At 38.8% G+C, this 21,590-nt stretch overlaps 1 protein-coding gene across 3 annotated transcripts in view; it reads left to right on the top strand.

The window, feature by feature from the left end:
* Nucleotides 1–21,590, top strand: part of tub (TUB bipartite transcription factor) — a 52,313-nt gene that overhangs the window by 21,057 nt on the left and 9,666 nt on the right. The window contains exons 1-5 of one of the 3 annotated variants that reach the window (XM_068731028.1): nt 7,973–8,391; nt 15,824–15,875; nt 17,637–17,799; nt 18,931–19,068; nt 20,574–20,732. In XM_068731028.1, the coding sequence (XP_068587129.1) occupies nt 8,354–8,391; nt 15,824–15,875; nt 17,637–17,799; nt 18,931–19,068; nt 20,574–20,732 (550 nt within the window). In that variant the 5' untranslated portion in view covers nt 7,973–8,353. Of the gene's footprint in view, nt 1–7,972; nt 8,392–15,823; nt 15,876–17,636; nt 17,800–18,930; nt 19,069–20,573; nt 20,733–21,590 lie in introns of those variants that run through there. The other 2 variants (XM_068731026.1, XM_068731027.1) reach the window with 2 other exon arrangements.

Below are 21,590 nucleotides of genomic sequence, written 5' to 3'. Positions count from 1 at the left end.
CCGGCATGTCCATTGCAAAGCTTTCGCTATTGTACAGCACCTCCGTGTGTCCGTGAGTGATCACTACACATTTCTGTCACTGTTCAATGTTTCCCCCTGTTGGTCAAGAAAAATAAACACGATTTAATGCGGCAACACAGTGATGTTGCTGCTCATCACAGCTAAGGCAACTCACAATATGGTAATTGGTTTGTGTGTTGTGCCTGTGTGGTTTTCTTCTTCTTCTTCTTGAAACAGATGTTATGGTTGACCGGTGAGCTTTTAAATGATAATTAGTCTCCACTGTTGCCATGGTCACGGGAGCCAACCGGCAGAGGAGCGTGTGTCAGAGGAGGCAGCGTGACATAAAGAGAAAGACATCAGCCGCCGCCTCCTCGCAAAGATGCAGTTAGAATGCAAGGGCTGAACACATTCACACCACAGCACTCTGCTTGAATTACCAACGTTCATTAGCACTGCTCCTTCCGAGTCAGAATGAAATGGTCAGCTGTATTTTTCACAGAAAGGTATTTCACTTGAACATGACTTCATAGTGGACAAGCTGTATCAGTGTCATTTAAGGGCTGTTTTCATCTACAGTCATGTGTTCATCTGATTCATGGTGTGTGATAAGTGTGTGGAGCTGCAACAACTAATTTGGAAACTAAAGATAAAACATAACGGGTACAGATATGTATGACGAGAAACAGTGAGTGGCATGCAGATAATCATCTAAAGATAGATGCAGGACTCACACACTGTACAGCACCTGACGAGATGACACTCTCATTTAACATCTCTGCCTCTCTGCTGCCTCTCTGTCAGCAGGGTGTGAAGTACAATGTGTGTGCGTCAGTCTGTATGGGATGTATTTTGTATCCTCAGTTTGATCCAAAGACAGGTCATTAATCTCTGAAAGGACAAATTATACCCCTGATTTTTTTTTTTTTTTGCCCACACAGTATAATGAAAATGCCTTATATAAGAAAGGACTGGTACAGTTTTGCAATATATTAATATATTGTATATGCATAGTGAGTCAATTTTATGTTATGTTATTAAAGTAGTTCCTTCTTGAACACTATAAACATGTGCTATGTACAAATATAAGATAACATGAAAGCCCAAGACCTAAAGTGGACAGCAGCTGTGGGAATATAAAACAATTAATATATTAATTGTATGAACATCAAATATCTTTGACTTCCTCTAGAAAAGCCTCAGTCCTATTGTTGCTGTCAGTGTTGTGGAGGGAGGAAAACTTCATTCTTTGATCTTCTTTGATCCTTTGTGTATGATATCTTACAGAAAATTATACATTTTCTGTGTGTTCTCCTACAAAGCAATCGTGCACCTGTGCAAGCCCCTGCAGTGCAGAACCTGTTTAGGCAACAAAACTACTCTGTGAGGAAAAGATTGTGGTTCTGGGTTAAAATAAGTATGTGTGATACACACCGTAACTTACATATCCAAGTATGTATGTACTTGCATATACTGTAAGTACGAATGTTGATGAGAACAGCCTGCTTTGATCAATATTGTAAATGACAATATTTAACAAATAATGTTGGAAACGATTAAAAAAAAACGAATTCACAGCTGAGGAAAGTTTGATTCAAGGGTACTATTTTATTTACTTTAACAAAACCAGTAAGAACACTTCTAACAGCTGGGATAAAATCACAGATTGCATTTTTAACAGCTGGAAAATGACATTGCGAGTTTAGGGCATAATTTGGCTGTCTAGAAAGGTAAACGCATCTGTATATACAGAGGGACAATGTGGGAGATGACTCATGAGTCCATGTTGGGTGTTGTGCCTCTTATTATACTAAGTTGTGCATCTTTGTCTGTTGCCTGTGGAAACAAGTGGTTTCCAAATGGAAACCCTGTCATCAATTTAGCAGAGCTCAAGACATATAGTCTTTGTTCAGGTTGCCACACGGAGGGATTGATTCAGATCTCTGTGTGTTATTAAAGCAGTGTTTAATAATGTTTAGCAAATATCTTTTTAAATGTGTGTCTATTTCTGTTGGTGAGCTTTAGTTTACAATCACCATTTTTTTTATCAGTGCTGCTTTGGGCTTTTGCTGTCACAGATTTCAAAAAACATTGCTTGTTTTTTGACATTAGTGGAATCTATAATACCATCTGTTATGGGGATTTTTTAGCATTATCTTTAGGCCTTATATCAGTGCTACTGTATAAGCAAAATGTCCATGCTTTAGTTGTTTGTCACAATAATTGTGTTATGGAATAAAATTCAACATGCAGAAAGGAATGCAAATGTGTATTGTTAGCTTCTCTCATCATCATGTGAGATTTACAGTTGGCAGTGCCACACACACACACACACACACACACACACACACACACACACACACACACACACACACACACAGGTACAGCTGTGCTATGAAAAGGAGGATGCAGAGGAACTTTGGTGTATTGTAGCAGTCAATCTGGTTGCCTCACTGGGACACTGGGACACTGTTTCATCCAGTGTGACATTTTCTAATCCAAATCATGTTTTATGCATGTCCTCCGTTGGGCACTGAGAGATGAGATACAGGGATTTTTGTTGATACAAGAACTGTGTGTGTGTGTGTGTGTGTGTGTGTGTGTGCGTGTGTGTGCATGTGTGTCGGTCACCCACCTGCTGACTTTTCAACATGGCTTAATGTTGTGCTATACTCTTGAATACAGGAATGTCCCTAGAGTCTCAGGTGCATCTGATGCTATATTACAAAAGAAGTGGTCCCTGAAAAATGTAACTGGAAAATGAATTCAAAGTTTCCACAATTTGTTGTTATCAGCAAAGACCACGTTGGCCACATTAGATGTAATCAATAGAAGGTACACATTAGATTTAATCAATACTGGACACAAGCCAATATGCTCATTTACTTTGCATTCTTTTGCATGCATAAGCGCACACACAGTCTCTCACTCTCTGTCTCTGAAGCTAGAGATTTACTTTTCTCTCACAAAGTCTCTCTTTTTCTCTCTCTCAATCTCCCCGTCTCTCATTCTAAGATTTACAACTCCCCTTAAAATAAAGATGCCACTGTTTATGCCTCACAGAAACCTTCAAAGGCTGGCGTTCTGGTTCAAAGCCACCCACCATCACTCTCAAACAGCTTTCTTTGAAAATTTGTATGGGGACCTTTTTTGAGGTCTTCATCTATAAATGATGATATCATCCTGTAAATGGAATGAATCAGACTGCTGCTTATTCATAGTGCTCCTCAGTGGGCTGTTTCTGGCAGAAAGTGGGATTTTTGAATCAGTCAGTCCATATGTGTAATCAGCTTTTCCTATATTGTGTGTTATGTAGTTCATTTATTGCAACATTATCAAGCAGTGTGGTAACCTGGCACTCCAGTATGAATCAAACAATGAACTGTTATCTGATAATGACTTAGATTACTCAAGGAGGCTGTCTTTAGTTTCTATATTCAATTAAACCATAGCTTTGTAAATGTTTGACCGCATTTGTAACGGCATCTACTATTTAAATTGTGTTTCTGGACACTTTCCTGAGAAGAGAAGAGGGAATAATAGCTAGTTTGTTAGTTTTAAGTTTTCCACTAGACTATTGTTTCAGGCTATTTCCCTATCATGATCATGTTGTTATGTGTAAATGGTCAGTTTGACAATCAAAGGTTCCTATTGCTCTCAACGCTCTTGCAAAATAAGTTATTTTAAGGTAATGTTTGAGCTTTCAAAACCCTTTATTTTTGTGCAACATCAGGTAGCACTCCTTCACAAACTATTCCATCTGGTATCTGCTGTCACCTGTTCATTCCCCTGTTCCTTATTCCTTTGTTTGTTTTGTTTATGCATAATTCACATTACTAAATTCCCTCCACCTCTAAATCCTGATGTAGACAGGGCTTTTTTAGCTTACACCAATTTACTGGTGACAGGATCCCTTGACTTATCTTCAGTCTCTCTGAAGTGCAACACGCTCCTGTGTGTGGTGTGATGTAATGTGGATCCAGTCAGTGACTCACTCCCTAGCTGTGTTTTAATTGCCTCCTCCGAAGTCGGCATTTCAAGGCTGTGTACGTCACAAGAGTTTGAGGACACATTCCAAGGCTTCCTTCAAATGCGACAGAGAAATGCAACTTTTTGTTGCCTGAATCTGGAGAACATGGACGGTTTATCAGTTGCAACTTACATCACTAACCCAATGCATGGTGGTCATTGTTAATGGTGCGATCAGGCTGACTTGCCAAGTTGGGAAATGTCACCTGATGTAATAATCAGGTTTTTGTGTTTGTTCTTGTTAGCATTCTTCCAACAATTCTTCCCACACTGTGCCACAGACGGGCATACATTTGCCATATATGTTAAAATGATATGTCACAAGTTTTGGTATGAACTCAGATATCAAGGCACTTTATCACCGGTATTTACCACCTCATTTGCTCTGACTTGTGTATTTTCAACTTTACAAGTCGAGGAGAACTGCAAGCAACATTGATATCTGCGAGGCTAGGGGTGAGGAATGGCAAGTATGCATTTGAGGAGGAGGAGGAGGAGGAGCAACCCTTCAGTCCTCTAAAGTCTGCCACATCACTGGCCTATTCCTTCGAAAGTAGAGCCCCTGCATTGGGATGCATGGCAGCACATAGTTGCTGTGAATGCAGTCAATCGGAGGAATCATGAAAGTGAGGCAACAGCCGCTGAAGAGACATGAAGCCACCGTTATGTAGTGCCTGCTATAAAACACAAGTAATACACTGTATGTTGTGGACACAAGAGTTTGTTTTTGCCTGTTGGGAACTCACAAGCAGTGGCTTCTGTGTGACAACATGGTTTTTTGGTTGATTTGATAAAAAGTAATCGACGTACAGACTCGTACAGAGGCAAATGTCACTCATCAGTTGGCACATGTTCTGCATGCCTGATCAGGCTGCTATATAATTGAGGTTGTGTGCTCTGCAGCTGTGTTTCGGCCAGTCTTACTAAGACATGCAGACACAAGCCAGAGATCCATTTTCACATCAGTGTGTGCCTTCTGTGCCAGTACCATTATTATAATTACTGATACTGCTTGCCCTCTGTTACCAACGATAAAATGCCTGTGGGAAAACTCTGTACAAATTCTGGACTGGAAAAATCTAATTTGTCGAGAGGATCTTATCATTTGCTGTTTAATGCTGTAATGGCTGTAAGGCCGGAGGAGGGGAAAAGAAACAAAGCGCTCTGTTTGGTCGGAGAATATACTTTTGTCTTCACCAAATAATATGAAAGTCAGCCTCCCCACTTCTAACTCTCTCATGGCCAAACTTCAGCATGAAATATTAAGCAGGTTGCTTTGCTTACGCCTGTTTCTCTGTGGAGTGGCTTGTTCTATTTACTTCCACCTTCATCACACCAGCTGATATGCAGGGTACGCAGCATTAACCACAGAGGCTCTTCAACAGTCTTCTACATTCATCTCTTAGTAACTTCTGTTTGTAATTGCCATACCTAATGAATTTCTGTATAGAATTATATTCTTTCTTGCCCCCCTTTCATTTGACGTCAGAGTGGGGAATCAGTGCCTTGCTCAAGGGCCCCATCCTCAGTTAGACAGGATGTCTACCTGATTACTGTGATGAATTCGACAAGGAGGACCGATGATGCTGGTTGTTTTTCTTCAGCAAATTGTTGTGCTTTAGTTACTCATCACAATAATTGCATTATGGAAAAAAATACAAAAACTAAAAAGATCATGGGTCTCCTGGGTAGTGACAGTTCACCGTATGTCTTTTAGTCTGTCTAAGTTTGATGGGAAAAGACCAGGGTTTTTCTTGTGTAGTGGAATTATGGTTGTGTAATTTGCAGAAGAAACAGCAGCAGAGCTGTGTAGGAGGGACATCTGACTTTACTGCCTACTTCAATAAAATACAAACTGTTGTCAGCATGCTTCTCAGGAATTTAATATAGTAATATTTTACTCTTCTTTTGATTGAGCGGAATAAAACATGTCTTTATTGAATAAGTAACTTGTGTAGAGCACAAACCGGTATTTACCAAATAATTGTCTATTATATTCTCATCCTTGTTAGAAAACGATGCCTGGTGGTCTGTGACATGATAGGAGAAACACTGTTTGAGGGATCGATCAGTTCTTTTTTTTATTTCATGAAAGCTGATTTATTTTACTGTTGTTGAACAGTTTCTTTCTGTTTGGGTCAAAAAGAAACACCTTTGTGACTTGACATTTTTGAAAGGCCCTACCACTGGAGAATGCAATCAATGTTTCACTATGTTTTCAGTAAAGCTGATGCCTTTGATGCTGTCAGTTCTAGAAGAGAATACAATCAAGTTCTCCCATGGTATGTATATGTGTGGTGTGTGTATGTGTGTGTGTGTGTGTGTGTGTATGTATGTATGTATGTATGTATGTATATGTATATATATATATATATATATATATATATATATACAATCAAGTTCTCCAATGGTATGTATATGTGTGTGTGTGTGTGTGTGTGTGTGTGTGTGTGTGTGTGTGTATGTATATATATATATATATATATTTAGGATGGACCTTCCAGATTTGTGATTGTTCCGCCGTTTTCATTTCAGTCTAATTGTCAATTTTGAAATTGTGGAAAGCTATTTCAAAGTCACATATAAAATTTCTTGAACTTAAAACAAATATTTTTGTCATGGACTTCATATAAACAGAAACGTCTTTATTTCTCTGTTGGCTTTCACTGCCGTTTCATTTTATGCATGATTTACTTTGGCAGTCTACCACTAAACTCTATCAGTGATGCTTTTTTCCAAGGCGCTCAATAAATAATTGAGGGAAGATGCTTGAATGCCCTTATTAGTGACTCCACTGTTTGACTCGTCTTTGCTGACGTAAATAGCATTTTTAACGCAATGCTGAATGCCATATTACAGCGTTACCCTGTGGCACAATATCTGTTATCTGATCAGCACATGATATGAGTATGAACCTTGGGAGAACGAACTAGATACTATAAGCTTCAGCACATTACAAATGCCACGTAGATCTTAAGTGTGTGTGTGTGTGTGTGTGTGTGTGTGTGTGTGTGTGTGCTCGCACTTCAATGCATTTGCGTACTTCCGAATGGTTTGGTGCACTGAATGTCCTAAATCCATGTGAATGTTGGTGCAACACACACGGATGATGAAATACAACAAATAAAAGATTTAGCTTGAAGCTGTTTTTCAGGGAGTCAGTAGAATGGAGGATGCTCTGATCTGTACCCACAAGCAATAGATTTTCTTCCCCAAGTAATTGTCAGGAGTGGTTCAGATGATTTCACTCTCTTAAAATCAGCACACACGCTCTTAAAGCGGCAATATTTGGTGAATCAACTCTTTGTATAGCAGATTTGTTACAAGGAAGTCGCTGGGTTTAACTGTCTATAGATGGACTCCTGAATAACCCTGGGAACACAGTGAGTGATGTGTGTATGTGTGGTGACAGTGAAGGGCTGCAGACGGAGGGCGGAAGCAGATGTGTGTGAGAGAGGTTCGGAGCTGTGGCACTATCACAGGGTGCCTTTGTCTGGCTGTAGAGTGTTGAATTAAAGGCTGTTAACACTAGTCTGCACAGTCATATGCTAATGCCTCTTACTCTGAGAGAATAAATAAATAATGGTTCAGAAAACACATCTGAATCCCTGCTTTACATGTCTCATGCAACACAGACAGTGTGGAAATAGAGAACGTCAGAAAGAGAGAGCGTGTGTGTGTGGTTCCATTACAGAGATGTGTGCTGTAGATGTTCCTTCTACGCTGCACAGAAATAGCATAGAAGGAACATCAAAGAGGGAAGACGAAGGCTACTCTCGATAACCTTTTTTTGCTTCAGGCTTTGCACTTGATGCTGCTTTAGGTGACGATACACAAAAGATAATGAGAGATAGATTGGGTGGAGAGGCACAGAGCGAGATTTGGACAGGGAGGAAGGAAGGGAAGGGAAGGGGAGGGGGATTTAAAGGGCAAGAAACGGAGGGAGATTTAGATAGAGCCTACAGAGGGAGAGCGAGGGAAGAGAGCCAGCACAGAGCAGGAGCAGAGGAGGTGGATGGGAGAGGAGAAGAGGAGAGGCATTGACTGGAAGCGTACACATGGTAGAGGAGAAAACGGCTATTTCATGTGCTCTGTGTGCATGACTGAGGAGTGCGGCAGTCTGTCTGGATTGTTAGTCATCTGCTGCTCCACAGCTAGAGGACATACGAAGAAACACAGGCAGGCTGGGGAATATTGGGCTGTGTGCAGAGGATGAACGGGCGATGTGATCGCTGTCCTCAGACCTCGTAGCCACTTACACTGGTGCTGTTGCAGGCCGTTAGCCTTGCAGTTAGACAGCAGCAGTCAGAGTGATTGATACAGAATGAGCTCCAAGCACTCCTCCGACTGGATTCCCTACAGGTACTGTACCACATGCGTGAGAACACAGGAGAAAGGGCACAGTGTTCATCTTTTGAAGCAGTGTGTGCATGTCTGTGTATCTTAGCTGGTGTTCAGTCATGTGTCTGACAAGGAGATCAGACTGATAACCGTAGCAATGAATTGATAAAAGCAAACAATTTGGATGGAATCAATTTTTTTTTTTGGGTGACATAATAATCTTGTTTTTGCTAATATGAAGTTTAGTGGAAAAATGTTGCATCTTTGTATTTATATTTTAGAAAGAGGCTCTTTAAAAATAAATAAAAAATAGAGCAAAAGTCAATCCAAAATGTCAGCTGTGTAAACTATTGAGGTCTCAAGTTGGTGAATTTGGCAGAAGATTTTTTTTTCTTTCCTTACACTGTTAGAAGGATCATGTGTAAAACTGCCTGTTATTTGATTCCAAATTAGCCTGCTTAGCTGGATTCAAAAGAAGTAGTTTAATTGGAAGTTTGAATCGTAATCACATCATATTTTCACTTGGTTGTCTTTAAAAAATCACTGAGGAAGTTCCTGCCTTGACGTGCGAGTGGTCTGTGCTGTATGGTGCTGGTAGCAAAGTATTTTTTGGAAATAACAAAAGTATGAGGATTGATGAGCATTTAGTATCTTCCTGTAAAACCTACATCTGCTTTCATCATTTCAAGTGCAGTACTAACGCTGCTGGCGCTTTCCTCTGATTGAATACCTATTGCCATGGTTTCCCTGCTTACTTTGATGCCATTGGCTCACGGTTGCTATAAGTTACTGTGGCTGGAAAGGAAACTGGAAAAGACTGTAGACACTGATATTTAGGTATCACATTTAATAACAAGGTTAATAGCAAGGCATTTTACGGAGTCATTAAACAAACAACAATGAATTATTCATGACTGATGCAGTACTGGGGAAAAAACAAACTATTTATTTGGTTATTCTACATTTTGACCTTCTCGCCCCTTCACTTTTTTGTTATAGAAATGTGATGAAAATAATGTAAACAAAACCTAAACCACTCTCAGTGTCCAAAGTTATCTCTCAAAGTATGCCATTTTAGTGTCAGTGGGGTAGAGAGAGATTAATGGTTCCTCAATGAGCCGTTTTCCCTCATCCAGTGAAGCTGCCATGAACAATGCATGGGACTTAGAGTTAGAGGAGACAGCTGTACTATGTGGCTCTCTCATATCATTAGAGATGTACTGTGCATGCATTCCCAGAAATTCACAAAATGAAGGGAAAATAGCTCACAAACACACACTTCCACAAATAAACAACCGTTGTTCAGTAGCTCTTCTCTGTGGGGAGCCAGATTAGCATTTCTGTGCAAAGCTTTAGTTCTTTCTGTTTTTCTCTGACATGGGAACCCAGGGAGGCAAGCAGAAATTGTCAGCTTGTGACAACAGAAATTGTGAAATTGATATATGGTCAAAAAGGCATTATAATTATAATACAATTATTTCACATACATTTTTTCAAAAAATCGTATCTGAGGTCAGTTAATGACATTTACTGCCATGGTCTTTATCAGTTTTCTTATGTCATATTGTGTCAATATTAGCTTTATTATTCACTTTACTCATAAGGTCAGTTCGTTGCAAGTGCTCATCAGATTAATGTCAAATTTCAAGCATTGCAACATGCAAATTAAAATGAAACATACTTTTGTGTGCATATTGGATTGTCATCCAGGGTTGCCAGGTTCTGCTGCAGAATCATCAGCCAGTGACGGTCACACATATTTAACCTTGTGATGCATATGAAACTATTTTAAAAGTGTGAAGAGGAGTCTGGGAGGGACTGATGGCAGTCAAATCCTTCCCTCTCCTGAGTATTATATTCACTTTTGGCTGGATGAGTTAATTAAAAATAAACTTTTTTTAACAATATAAAGTTTACAACAGCCAGCATTTTAATAAGTCCAGAATTTCAAAGCATCACCCTTTGAACAGTGCTGTCTGGAACTCGACGTGTGTGGTACAGTGTATTGCAAACATAGTGCTTCTGTTACAATTAACACATTCTTATACCTTAAGTTAACCTGCGTATGCAGTAGTCAACGTTATCTTTTGGTTTCACACAGGACACTAACAGCGGTCTCATGGGTTAACATCCTGTGTTTGTCTGACCCATCCATCCAACCCAAGCTCTTTCCTACAAGGTCTTTGTTGCTCTGTATACTACGCCACCTGACTTCCCTCTTTGCTCCTGTCATGATTACTATGGTCACGAGAGGTTGACGCCTAACAATAAACGCAAATATGGGTCGTAATAAGACAACCTATACACCTGTTTTTACAGTCTGCTTACAGCCCAACAATAATTTGATTCTAAAATTCTAGTTATTCAAATTGAATTACATTTTCTGCTTGGATAATATTGAAACATTATCCATAATTTACAAATACATATTAATAAAAAAAATGGGCATTCAGGCTGTAAAAATGTAAGATAAATTTGAACATTTCAGATAAACAGATAGTTAAACAAATAGTTAAACTGCTTCAATTTAAATTATCGGTTTTAATGGAAGAAGAAGGCTTTGCACACTGAAGTATTTAATGATAAACACGAGCTTTCATTCACTAGATGTTCCCTTGACCTGGTGATGGTCTAGAAACAAAGCAAAATTTTGGCTTTATCAATAATATTGTACAGCTTCCTTCTTAATACTTGATATTATTGACCTTCTTGCACCTTCGAGTTGCTCCTTGAATAGATTATAACGCTGCCTGTGAACCTCACTATCCACTGTGACCACTTCACAATAACAAGCTGTTTGACCTCCACCGGAACAGCTCTGTTTGAATCATTATATTTCTGTCTGATGCCTATTCATACACGCGATTACTCTGATTGCAGACATGGAGTGTTTTGTTTGTCTGTATGTCTGACAGAGAGTAGGAGGTAAATACATTCTCATTGCATCTGTGGTGACCTCTGTCGTAAAACTAGAGTTGGTAGTGCAGGTAGACTGAATATTCATTGACTGATCTCACAGGCTGCAGCTGCAGGACTGACTGTCAACTATCACTGTAATGTTCATGCTTTTGACAGAGGTATGAAGAGTATAGAATACTCATAAATGATGTTGACAAACCACCTGTTAGCTTTATTTATCACGCACCAGTAAGGCTTTATTGGAAGTGAAAACAGATTTGCCGCAGTTGACATTAGTCAAGTTGAGGGATAACAAATTGCTAAGTAAAAAATGGAACATATTAACTCAAATACATAGTTGGAAATGCATTCTGCTTTCAATTATGTTGTAACTATCTACCCTGCAATTACTAGTCAGCATTGCGGAATCAACTAAATTGATTATGCAAATGCATACATACCCATATGGTCTTTTATCATTTGAATGTCATATTACTACACCTTCAGGCAGTATGCGTGAAAGGTTTTTAATTGTTGAGAGTAAAATATGGCTTTTTAACGTACACATATTTCCCAGAAGGTAATGGAAAATAAAATGAGAGACTTGTCCATTTGTTAAGAACATGCATCATGCTGTCTATGTCATTAGCAGCATATGTAACTCATCAGCAGTGTAAGGAAACACGTTCTGCATTTGCATGTAAAAACATAATGCCATTAAAACGACACGTTTTCAGTTATAGTTAAGAGTGCTGGAAGAACATAATTTTCTCATCTTACGTCATCTTTCATCCTTTCCTCTTCTGCTGTGGCTCATTCTCTCATTGCCCTCTAATTAGGAACCCTTGACTTTTTTTCAGGGGTCTCTGAGATGCCCTTCCACACAAGCTCGGTGAAAAGGGAGAACTGGAAACAGAGAGCAACCAGCCAATCACTTGTGCTGGTTGAATAACCTGATGTTTTGTTAATGAGAATGATTGATGTACTGCAGTTTATGCAGATTATTAAAGAGCAGAGCAAAACAGCAGCACAGTGGTAGACACAGTAAAACTCTGGTAGAGTTTGACCTGTGAGGTTCACCAACCGCTGGTGTTTATATAGGTGAAGTTTGTCAATTGTCAATAATGTATGACTCAAAACATGGTTTGGGTCTATCACAGAGAAAATGTACTAAAAGCGCTGTACAATAGCAAAAATACAAGAAAAGGTCTAATGTGGAAATGGAGTGCTGCAGTCGGCATGGAGACGGCGTTTAACAATGTTACAGAGAAAGACTGGCGTCTGTCAAATTCTAACTTTGTTTGTGGGGGACATGTTGTCACAAATACATTCATATTTGGATTTGATGTCTTTTTGCTTTGCCCGATGTAGTTGTTTGAATTAGATGAGTTTCACTTATTCTTGCATGCATTAACAGACGGATGAACAAATCCCCAATGGGTCATGTGAGGGTCACTGGAAGAGGAAGGTTACAGTTAATAGCTATGTTAATGAAAATGTTATAATCAAATCAACATTGGTATAATTTAATGGCCGACCAAAAATCTGAATCTGCTTTTGATTTTTAAATTAAATTGTGTTTGATAAAAAATAAAATAACTGGTCAATAAAAGTAAGGTAAATAACAATTATTTGTATTAATCTATTTTCCTCTTTTTTTCCTGGAACAACAGTTTCCTCTCCCTGGATATCAATATATATGGATATAATGACGGCAGACATTTCACATACTCATGAATCAATTGGTCTATTAATCAATTCTGATATTTGATTAATCCTAAAATGAATGCATACTTTTAAAATAACAAAAAAGAATGCCTCTGTTTCATTTCAATGTAAATTTGAATTTTATGACTGTTGGTCAGACAAAGCAAAGCGTTACTTTGGGCTCTAGTAAATTGTGATGGCCTTGATTGTATCTCTGTGTAGTTACTGTAGTTCCATTATGTTAATGTTTGTTTGTTAATAGATTATCATATAAAGAAGGCAGCACTGATAAAAGGCACTTAACTCTGTATACTTTAAAAGGGACATGTCATGCTCATTTTCAGGTTCATACTTGTATTTTGGGTTTCTACTACAACATTTTAACATACATTAATGTTCGAAAAACCCATTATTTTTCTTGTATTGTCTTTTTGAATATACCTGTAATCACCCTCTGTCTGAAACACTCTGTTTTAGCGCCTGTCTCTTTAAGCCCCCTCCTGTAAAAGCCCAGTCTGCTCTGATAGTAGTTCTCATGCCGTGGGTGGAGATACTTAGATTGGGGGGCGGTATATTCCAATGGTCCTGTGTGTTACATAGGAAGGTGAGCCAAATCTGAAAGCCTGGTTGAATTACATGTTTTTTGATCGAGGCTGCCCACAAAAAAAACTGCATTCTTCATGATATGTTTCCTTTCACAGCCACTTACAGCCTTCTATAGACGGAGAAACAGTTGCCAAATTGCTGAAATCATTGAAGAATTTCCTTTACCAGAATTGCTAGTGCTACGCTGACCTTTTGGCATTTGCTTTGGCCAGTGGCATTATACAGTGCACCACCAAATCAAATAATGTTCGAGGTGTTCCTGTAGGGAAAGATTGTACCCAGTTGTTTTAGAACGATCTGCTCAGGGAAGCAGAGAATCATGTTCAGAAGTTGCACAGTATGAAGCACACTCCTGATTTCAGTCTATTATGTGTTGTGCTGCTGGGAAGTGATGGTTCTCTTACAATGAATCCTCGGTGACTTCCTTTTGTCCTTGCTTTCTCTTTGCATTGCATCAGATATTATATGCGCTGCAGAGGACACAAGAATGCTTTAAAGAGATATAAAAAATGTAAATGAATAGTAGCATCTGTCACATTTATCCCATTTTTCTGCAGCACCAACTGGATAACCTGGTGAAAGACACTTATACTGGTAGGACTGAGAGGTTGATTCCTAAAGGTAGCAATGTCCATTGACCTAGTTTGAGGTGATACGGTTCACACAAGGTCTCTTTCATCAATCAAATCCTCTCTCTTGAAAGTGAAGTGTGCAATTGAAGGACAGGTGCTGTTCAGTTAGCCCCAAATCTAAATGTGCTTTTGACAATCTGTACAGCATACGGCTCCCCATCATTAGACCCGCCCGTCACTCCCTTTCTTGTGACAGACGCTGCTGTCCATATGTTCACCCCACAGTTTCTGAAGTGTGAGCCATGGATTTAAGGAAAAACATTGACAATGTTGTTTGCTGCATTTACGACTTAATCTCTGTTGAGCAGATCTGCACATGTTCCTCCAGTCACAGTCACTCTGGGCTTTTTTTTACGCCTTCTTGTCACTTCTACAACATCTCAGCTTGTGCAAATTAACCGACGGAGCACGTAATGGTCTATTTAACATTCTATAATCCGTCTGCTACTGCGAGGAAAACCATCTGAAAATGAAATTATGGATTTTCAAGGAAATACAGCAGTGTCTCAATTATAGGAGGAGTTTATTTAGTAAAGGGGATAGCTCAGCAAAGGAAAGTAAGAATGTCTCAAACCGTTCTTCTGCTCCTACTAATGATCTGGGTCAGCTTCATGTTTTTTTTTCTGGCCACTATGACATCACTCTAAGCATCGTGTTCAAGTGATGCCTTTGATTCTGTTGCTGTTGCACTCACAAGAAGCTTTGCAGGAATCCTCCTGGCTCTTATTATTGAGGGGGTGTTTTTAAAGGGCTGTATCTATCTAAGCACACATGCTGTCATTAAACTGCTTCAGTGTCTATTTGATGATATACAAACTCCTTTTTCCAAGATGCTATTACACACGTAGCTCTGCAGCATTGCACTCTTTACACGTTTTTACTGTTGGAGTTCATGCAGGCTACTCATCCCCCAATGTGTGTTGTCCATACCATCCTATATATTTAGTCTATCGCGTGTTCTTTTTTAATTAATTTTCTATTTAGTACATATTTTGATCAGGACATAAAGTAAATTAGGGAAATTGGTGGTTCAAGTGTGGCTGGCTATTGTGTATTTATTAAGTTCATACAGTGCAAGATAAGGCTTTATTGTTACTCACACCAAAATATAAGTATTTAAAAAATGAAATACATTAAAATAAATCAAAAGTATTTTTTTCTGTAGTCCTACGTTGTTGTAGTAAATTGTGTTAAAGATAAGAATGCACAAGGCAATACCTTTTGTACAATTAATATGCGCATGTATACTAATTTTGTTTTTCAGGGATTGATGAGCCAATGCATGTTGGGAGTGCAGTAGTAATTACAGCCATGAGGGTAATTTAGGTGTCGATGTGAGAACACAATGTCTTGCAGCATAAACAAATGCACTGTTTCCTGAAGTCTGCAGCAAGCTTCATTACCATATACAGTATATTAAAGGCAATGAAGCAAATATATAGTCAGATACTGCAAGTGTTCAACCTTTTGCTGCAATTTCAGTTGTAATTAAATTAACTAAAGCAGTTTGGAAAAGGTTTTTATTATATTATGAACATAAACAGCTGAGGAGCACTTTTCAGAAATTAACACCACCCTCCCCTCTTTTTTTTCTTCTCTTTTCTTTGCAGCACTTTAGATGATGAGGGCACCAACCTACGACAACAGAAACTGGACAGACAGGTAAGTGTTTGTTGTTCTTCCAAGCGGCGTTCTAATGAGAGAGTGGGTATAAGTCCAGTAAATATCATGTACAAAACCTAAAGCAAAGCAGAATTAACCCAACCTCTATCTATTGACCGGGTATGCTAAACCATAAACACATATTTATAAACATTTATACACAAACATGTTTGCGTTACACTAGGTTTTTAATATTAAAACACAGATTTTCAAATAACTACACACTGTTACCACCTACATTAGACACATCATTCAAAACTAAAAGCCTGAGTGTGTTGTTTGCTAAACATTGCCATTGAAATACTACATACTGAATTATCAAGCACCTGCACCCAGAGTGCACCTGTGAAAACCTGTGTAACCAATTAGATCACTTGTGCACAAGAGAGACTTAGAGGACTTTGCAATATACTGTATTTTGCAATATCCTGTATTTTGTTTACAGTGTGTCTGATACCGTTATGACTGTATGAGAATAAGCACATTTTTTTTGTTTCCCTGTGGCATTTGTCTTCATAGTATATATTTACAGCATTCTACAAATGAAAATGCCCAAAAATATCGCTTTAGAATGAAGTGTTTGCTCTTGGAAGAGATGGAAGCTATTTTGTATTTTGTGGATATGTTTTAGTTTTTTGTGTGTCGAGTTTTAACAGAGGGCTCTTATTTCAGAAATTGTGTTTTAGCACTTGCAAAAAATGTTGTTGTTTGTTTGTTTGTAATAATGATTTATTGAGGCATGACCTTACTTCTTAGTTTTACTCTTCACTCAATGGGTTTCTGTTATTTCTGAAGACTCACACACGACTTTAAGTGCAGTGTGATGTAAAAACAAAACATCTTTCTCATCGTTCATCAGTGACCTCTCAGTCGGAGGGAGAGAAGCTTGCTAGTAGCTGTGCATTACAGACCTGTGCCATACCCACATGTCAAAGCCTTAACCATCAAATCCATGCACTGTGTAAATGTGCCTTTCACTGTCTTGAGCTTTACAGGAGATACTGTTGCGCTCTAATGCTCTGCAGCCTGAATTCTTACGAATAGAAACCTTCAATATTTGATGAGCTCTGGCTTGAAGACTTGCATATAGCTGACAGTTAGATGAATAGCTATATCCAGCCGCAGGTCAAAGTGTTTCGGGCAGCTCATCCTTAAACATCTTCAGATTGTTTTCCTGGCTTAACAGATTTATCTGAGACCGTGTTATTGCAACGTGCTTTTAAACCCAACACTCTGCCTACAGTATGAAGGCAGCTTACATGAAAATCGGTGATGCCTCCTCAGTGATTATCACAAACGAATTGAATTAAAATCCACTATAAAATGGAAAACTATTTTGTGTTGTATATTATGATTGAGGACTTGTGTTTTTCAAAGGGAAGATAGACTCTTAAAGATGTTGACATGGTTTACTACTGATTATATGTGAGGCGATCTCAAACAATTAGCAGCTAAATTATTACATAATCACTCACTGAAGTCATTTTGTTTAGAAATGTATCATAAGCTGTACTGGTGTAGAAAGACTCATACATGTTTCGTGACTGTCAGGTTAAATGGCCAAATGAAAGGTTGTTCTTTTTTGTAGTAATTGCTGCTTACTTCAGTGACCTCAGTGCCACTGTAATTTTATTTTAACTTCATTTCTTCCTTATAATGATGTGTAATAGGGGAGTGTAGCTTCTCTCATTTACTGAAACTGTGCCTTGATAATTTTTTCTTTCTATCTGGACACGTTTGTGCGTGAAACCTTCACAACAGCGAGCGCTCCTCGAACAGAAGCAGAAGAAGAAGAGGCAGGAGCCTCTGATGGTCCAGTCTAATGTAGACGGGAGATCTCGCACCCGTCGGACCAAACAGAGCGAGGAACAGGCTCCGCTGGTGGAATCTTACCTCAGCAGCAACAGCAGCACCATCTACCACGGTGAGCAAAGAGGCACTCCTATGGGACTCTGTTGATGCAGGAAGCTCAACCAAAGAAACACTCTGGATTGAGCATGAAGATCTCAGACTGCTTGTTTGATTAATCTGTTCTGAATTACATGAATTATTTATTCTTGGACTGAAAGAGACTTTCTGCTTAGTGGTTTTTGTTTCTTTTCCCAATTAGAACTGTATACTACAAGTAGCACAACTGCCAAACTTCTATTTATAAAAATAGTTGAATAACTAAAAAGAACAGTTGCTGATATTACTACGTTTAGAATTAGAGGCCATGTTGACCCACTGCAACATACCAATGTACCAGCAATTGCAGGCACTCCCACTCTGTTGCAAATCTTAGAGCAGAAATGGTGTTAAGACTGGGTTTGATGAGGTCTTCTTATCTACACACAGAGAACAGAGCAGCCAACTAATCCCCAGCTCTGAAGACCAATTGCTGGGCTCAAGGCCATGAACTGTCACATTTCCTGCTGAGAGGAGAGACAATGTATTGACAAAATGTTACTCTGCACTATGCTGATATTCTGATGGAAAGAAGGGGAATAAAGCCTAATCATTTCCCCAAAACAAGGAAACAAATCTACTTTCTTGCATTCACTGTTAAGCTCTATAATGCTCTATTCACAAGCAAGGAGTGAATGTCTTTTACTTCGAATGAATACTGCATGAATGTTGACATGGCATTGAACAGGAGCCGAATGTTCCTCTTATATGTATTTTAAGCAAAAAATGGATCTGTCAAACTCCATTACAATCTTTCTCACTTTGAAAAATACATTTTATAAATCTGTAATATATTACTACATCTGTAAATACATACTGTAAGATTTGATTTATTTTATAGAGAAAGATGATTATATACGGCAGTTCCCATTTCAGTTCATATTTGTAAACAAACTAGGGTTAGAACTAAAATCAGTGCAACCATTGCCTTTTGAATTTTTGGCTTTACATTTATGTACTTACATTTTAATATTGTTAATTCATGCCTGAGACTGAATAATGAACACTGATCAGTATCAACTGTTACATATTTAGTTTTTCTTCCTCTCTGTCCATCTGCTCGGATAACCTTGCGTCTGCTGCTGCTCATCTCCATCCCTGTGTGTAGTGCAAGAAGCTGAACAGGAGGAGGTGAAGGTGATAGCGGACACACAGCCGCCTCGCTCAGCCAAAAAGGGCAAAGCATCGGCCAGCTCCACTCCACAGACGGGCAGCGACAAGAAGGAGAGGAAGGGGAAGCACAAAGGTCAGCCTACCAGCCTACCTACCAGCCTATTAAGGGTGGCCAGCAGTCAAAGTGAAGAATAGATAGAAAAGAAATGGTTGGACAGGCATGCTGCAAGAAAGGTTGACACACACTGCTGAATAAGGAAGGAGGTGGTGAGAAAAGGTAAAAGACAAAATAGACAGATATTGGACAGTAAAGCATGTTTTTATGTATGATAGCCAAATTAGGATATTATTTTCAAGCATATTTTTGTTATATAGTCTATTGTCTACAGTGCATACATTGTTTCCCTAGGCTTCTATGTCATTCACAGTGTATTTCACACTGACACTACAGGGTGTAATAGGTCATCAAATTTAAAGAATCACTGACACACAAAGCAATCTGTCATGCTATAACAACCCAAGGTTTATAACGGCATCATAACTAATCTTTTAATACATATTTTGCTCATGCATCGCTGGCATTACATTTGCTTGTCATATGATCTAGCACAATACTATAGATGCTCATCTTTGGAATAACTGTGTCCCAGAAAAAAACTGAAAAAAGTGAATGAGATTCCACAGGGGTAAAAGATTAATCAGGCCAGTCGCGCCAAATTCACCACTGATGGACCTGTCTCATTCACTCTCTGTCTCACTCTCTGACTCACTCTCGGATTTTCTCAAGCACGAGAACCCGGTTTCAAGAGAGCTCCCAAGCTACTATGCAATCAGCTGCATCAAGGCTTCAGAATAGATGAGTACAGGTTGATGAAGTCAATCTGATATCCACTGCTAAACAAAACTATATTAAATGCACACTGGCCTCCTACATACACATCTCTTCTTAACCAGGCTTCCATAATAACATATACAAGTTTTTTGTACACTTATATTTATAGTGACTAATCTGACAGAAATATGTCAAAAAACGTTCTCCATGCAGAATTTCCAGAATGAAAACATACCAATAGAAATGTGCAACATGCTGTCTCATACGGCACTGGATTTATACATGCACACCTTTGAGGGAAAGGAAATAAAGAACAAGAAAGAAAAAGAAATGTCAAGATACACAGCACAAAATCTTGGATTTCAAAGAATAAACCACCCTACAAAAATTAACTGTGCTTCATTCTTCCCATCATCTTTATTGTTCTTTTGCACTTCTACTGTGTAAAAAAAGGGCAAGTAGAGAAGTCGGTTGTTTTAAAACTGGAGTGCGTCTGAATGCCTGGAGCGGCACGAACATAATGTTCTTGCCTCTTAAACATTAGAAGCTAATTTAATAGTGACAAGTGAAACAATTACTTAAAACATTTTTACAGAGCACAGAACACCCACACATTCAGTCATCAAGGCAGAGATGTGGAAATGTTGCTTATGCAAGTGTTAACTACATGATGGTTACAACTGCCTGTGTTTTACTTTGCTAGGATTCATTTGGTCATTTACTGTATGTTAACATGAGATAATGATTGTCAAACAGTAGCGCAGTTGTATTCTGATGCAGTTTGCTCTTGTGGGATTGTGGCTCAGCAGCGATGGATGGTTCGACCTCCCAGCAAGATGATGGTCAGATCCAGATCCTGACAGTGGGCCACCCCAGCACAGAGGAGGGGGGCGAGGCAGAGCCTGTCATGAGCTGCACTCAGTCGCAGAGCAAACAGGATCTGCGCGTCACCATGCTCAAGAAAGGTACTGTCTGTGTTCAAAGACAGGTGCTGTCACTGCTTCTGTAATAGCACGACCATGAGTCCACATTTACACATTCTATTCTGGATTCCGCATTGTGGGCCACTGCTGCGGTGTGTTGGTAGGAAGATGAAACACACTGAATCTTGTTAGAACTGCAAATAGGAATGCCATTTTAAGACACAGTGTGTGAATAATGATTTTTGTTTCTTAAAAAATACGAGAGTTAAACACTGATTACAAATACACTCATTTATTATTCCTTACATGGTAGACACTCAATAGTTTTACTAGTGAGCCGTGAATTTAGATTTTGGACACACAAATCATACGTTTTTGTGCCTTCACTGATTGGTACAGTGTTATGAAACTGTGATTTACATTTCTACCACACGCAGAGAATTGCATTGTGAGATGTTTAGCAAAAAGTAGTGCTATGCTATGGACTCTGCGTTGTTCGTCCTACTATATTAGAGGATTTTTTTGAGGACATTATAGAGTGCATATAATGCACTCTACTCTTAAAATTTGGACACAATAACAATATTTTAGACAGTTTAAGTTTGTTTTGTTTTTTAGGTTTTGAGCTGAAGAATGATAGTGACATTTTGGCAAGTTAAAAGTGTTGTTGTTATGTTATCATGGTGCTGTTTACTCTTTCAAGTTATTCTTATTCCATTCTTTTATGAAGATTTATTTTCTGGTAATTTATTGGCACAACACATATTCCTTATTATGCAGAGCTGCAATATGCAACTATATACCCGATAAGCAGAGTTTGTTCCTTCCCATGTTTTCAAAGAGGTTGAAATACAGCCTCAAGTGGACCGGCTTGTAAAACATAAATAACATTATTTCTCT

Source organism: Cebidichthys violaceus, unplaced genomic scaffold (genome assembly GCF_023349555.1).
Source record: "Cebidichthys violaceus isolate CVI_PGR_0920_01 unplaced genomic scaffold, fCebVio1.0.p SCAF_5, whole genome shotgun sequence".
In the NCBI taxonomy this organism is placed as follows: Eukaryota; Metazoa; Chordata; class Actinopteri; order Perciformes; family Stichaeidae; genus Cebidichthys; species Cebidichthys violaceus.
The sequence above is the reverse complement of the archived record's forward strand: the minus strand, read 5'-3'. Positions and strand labels throughout refer to the sequence as shown.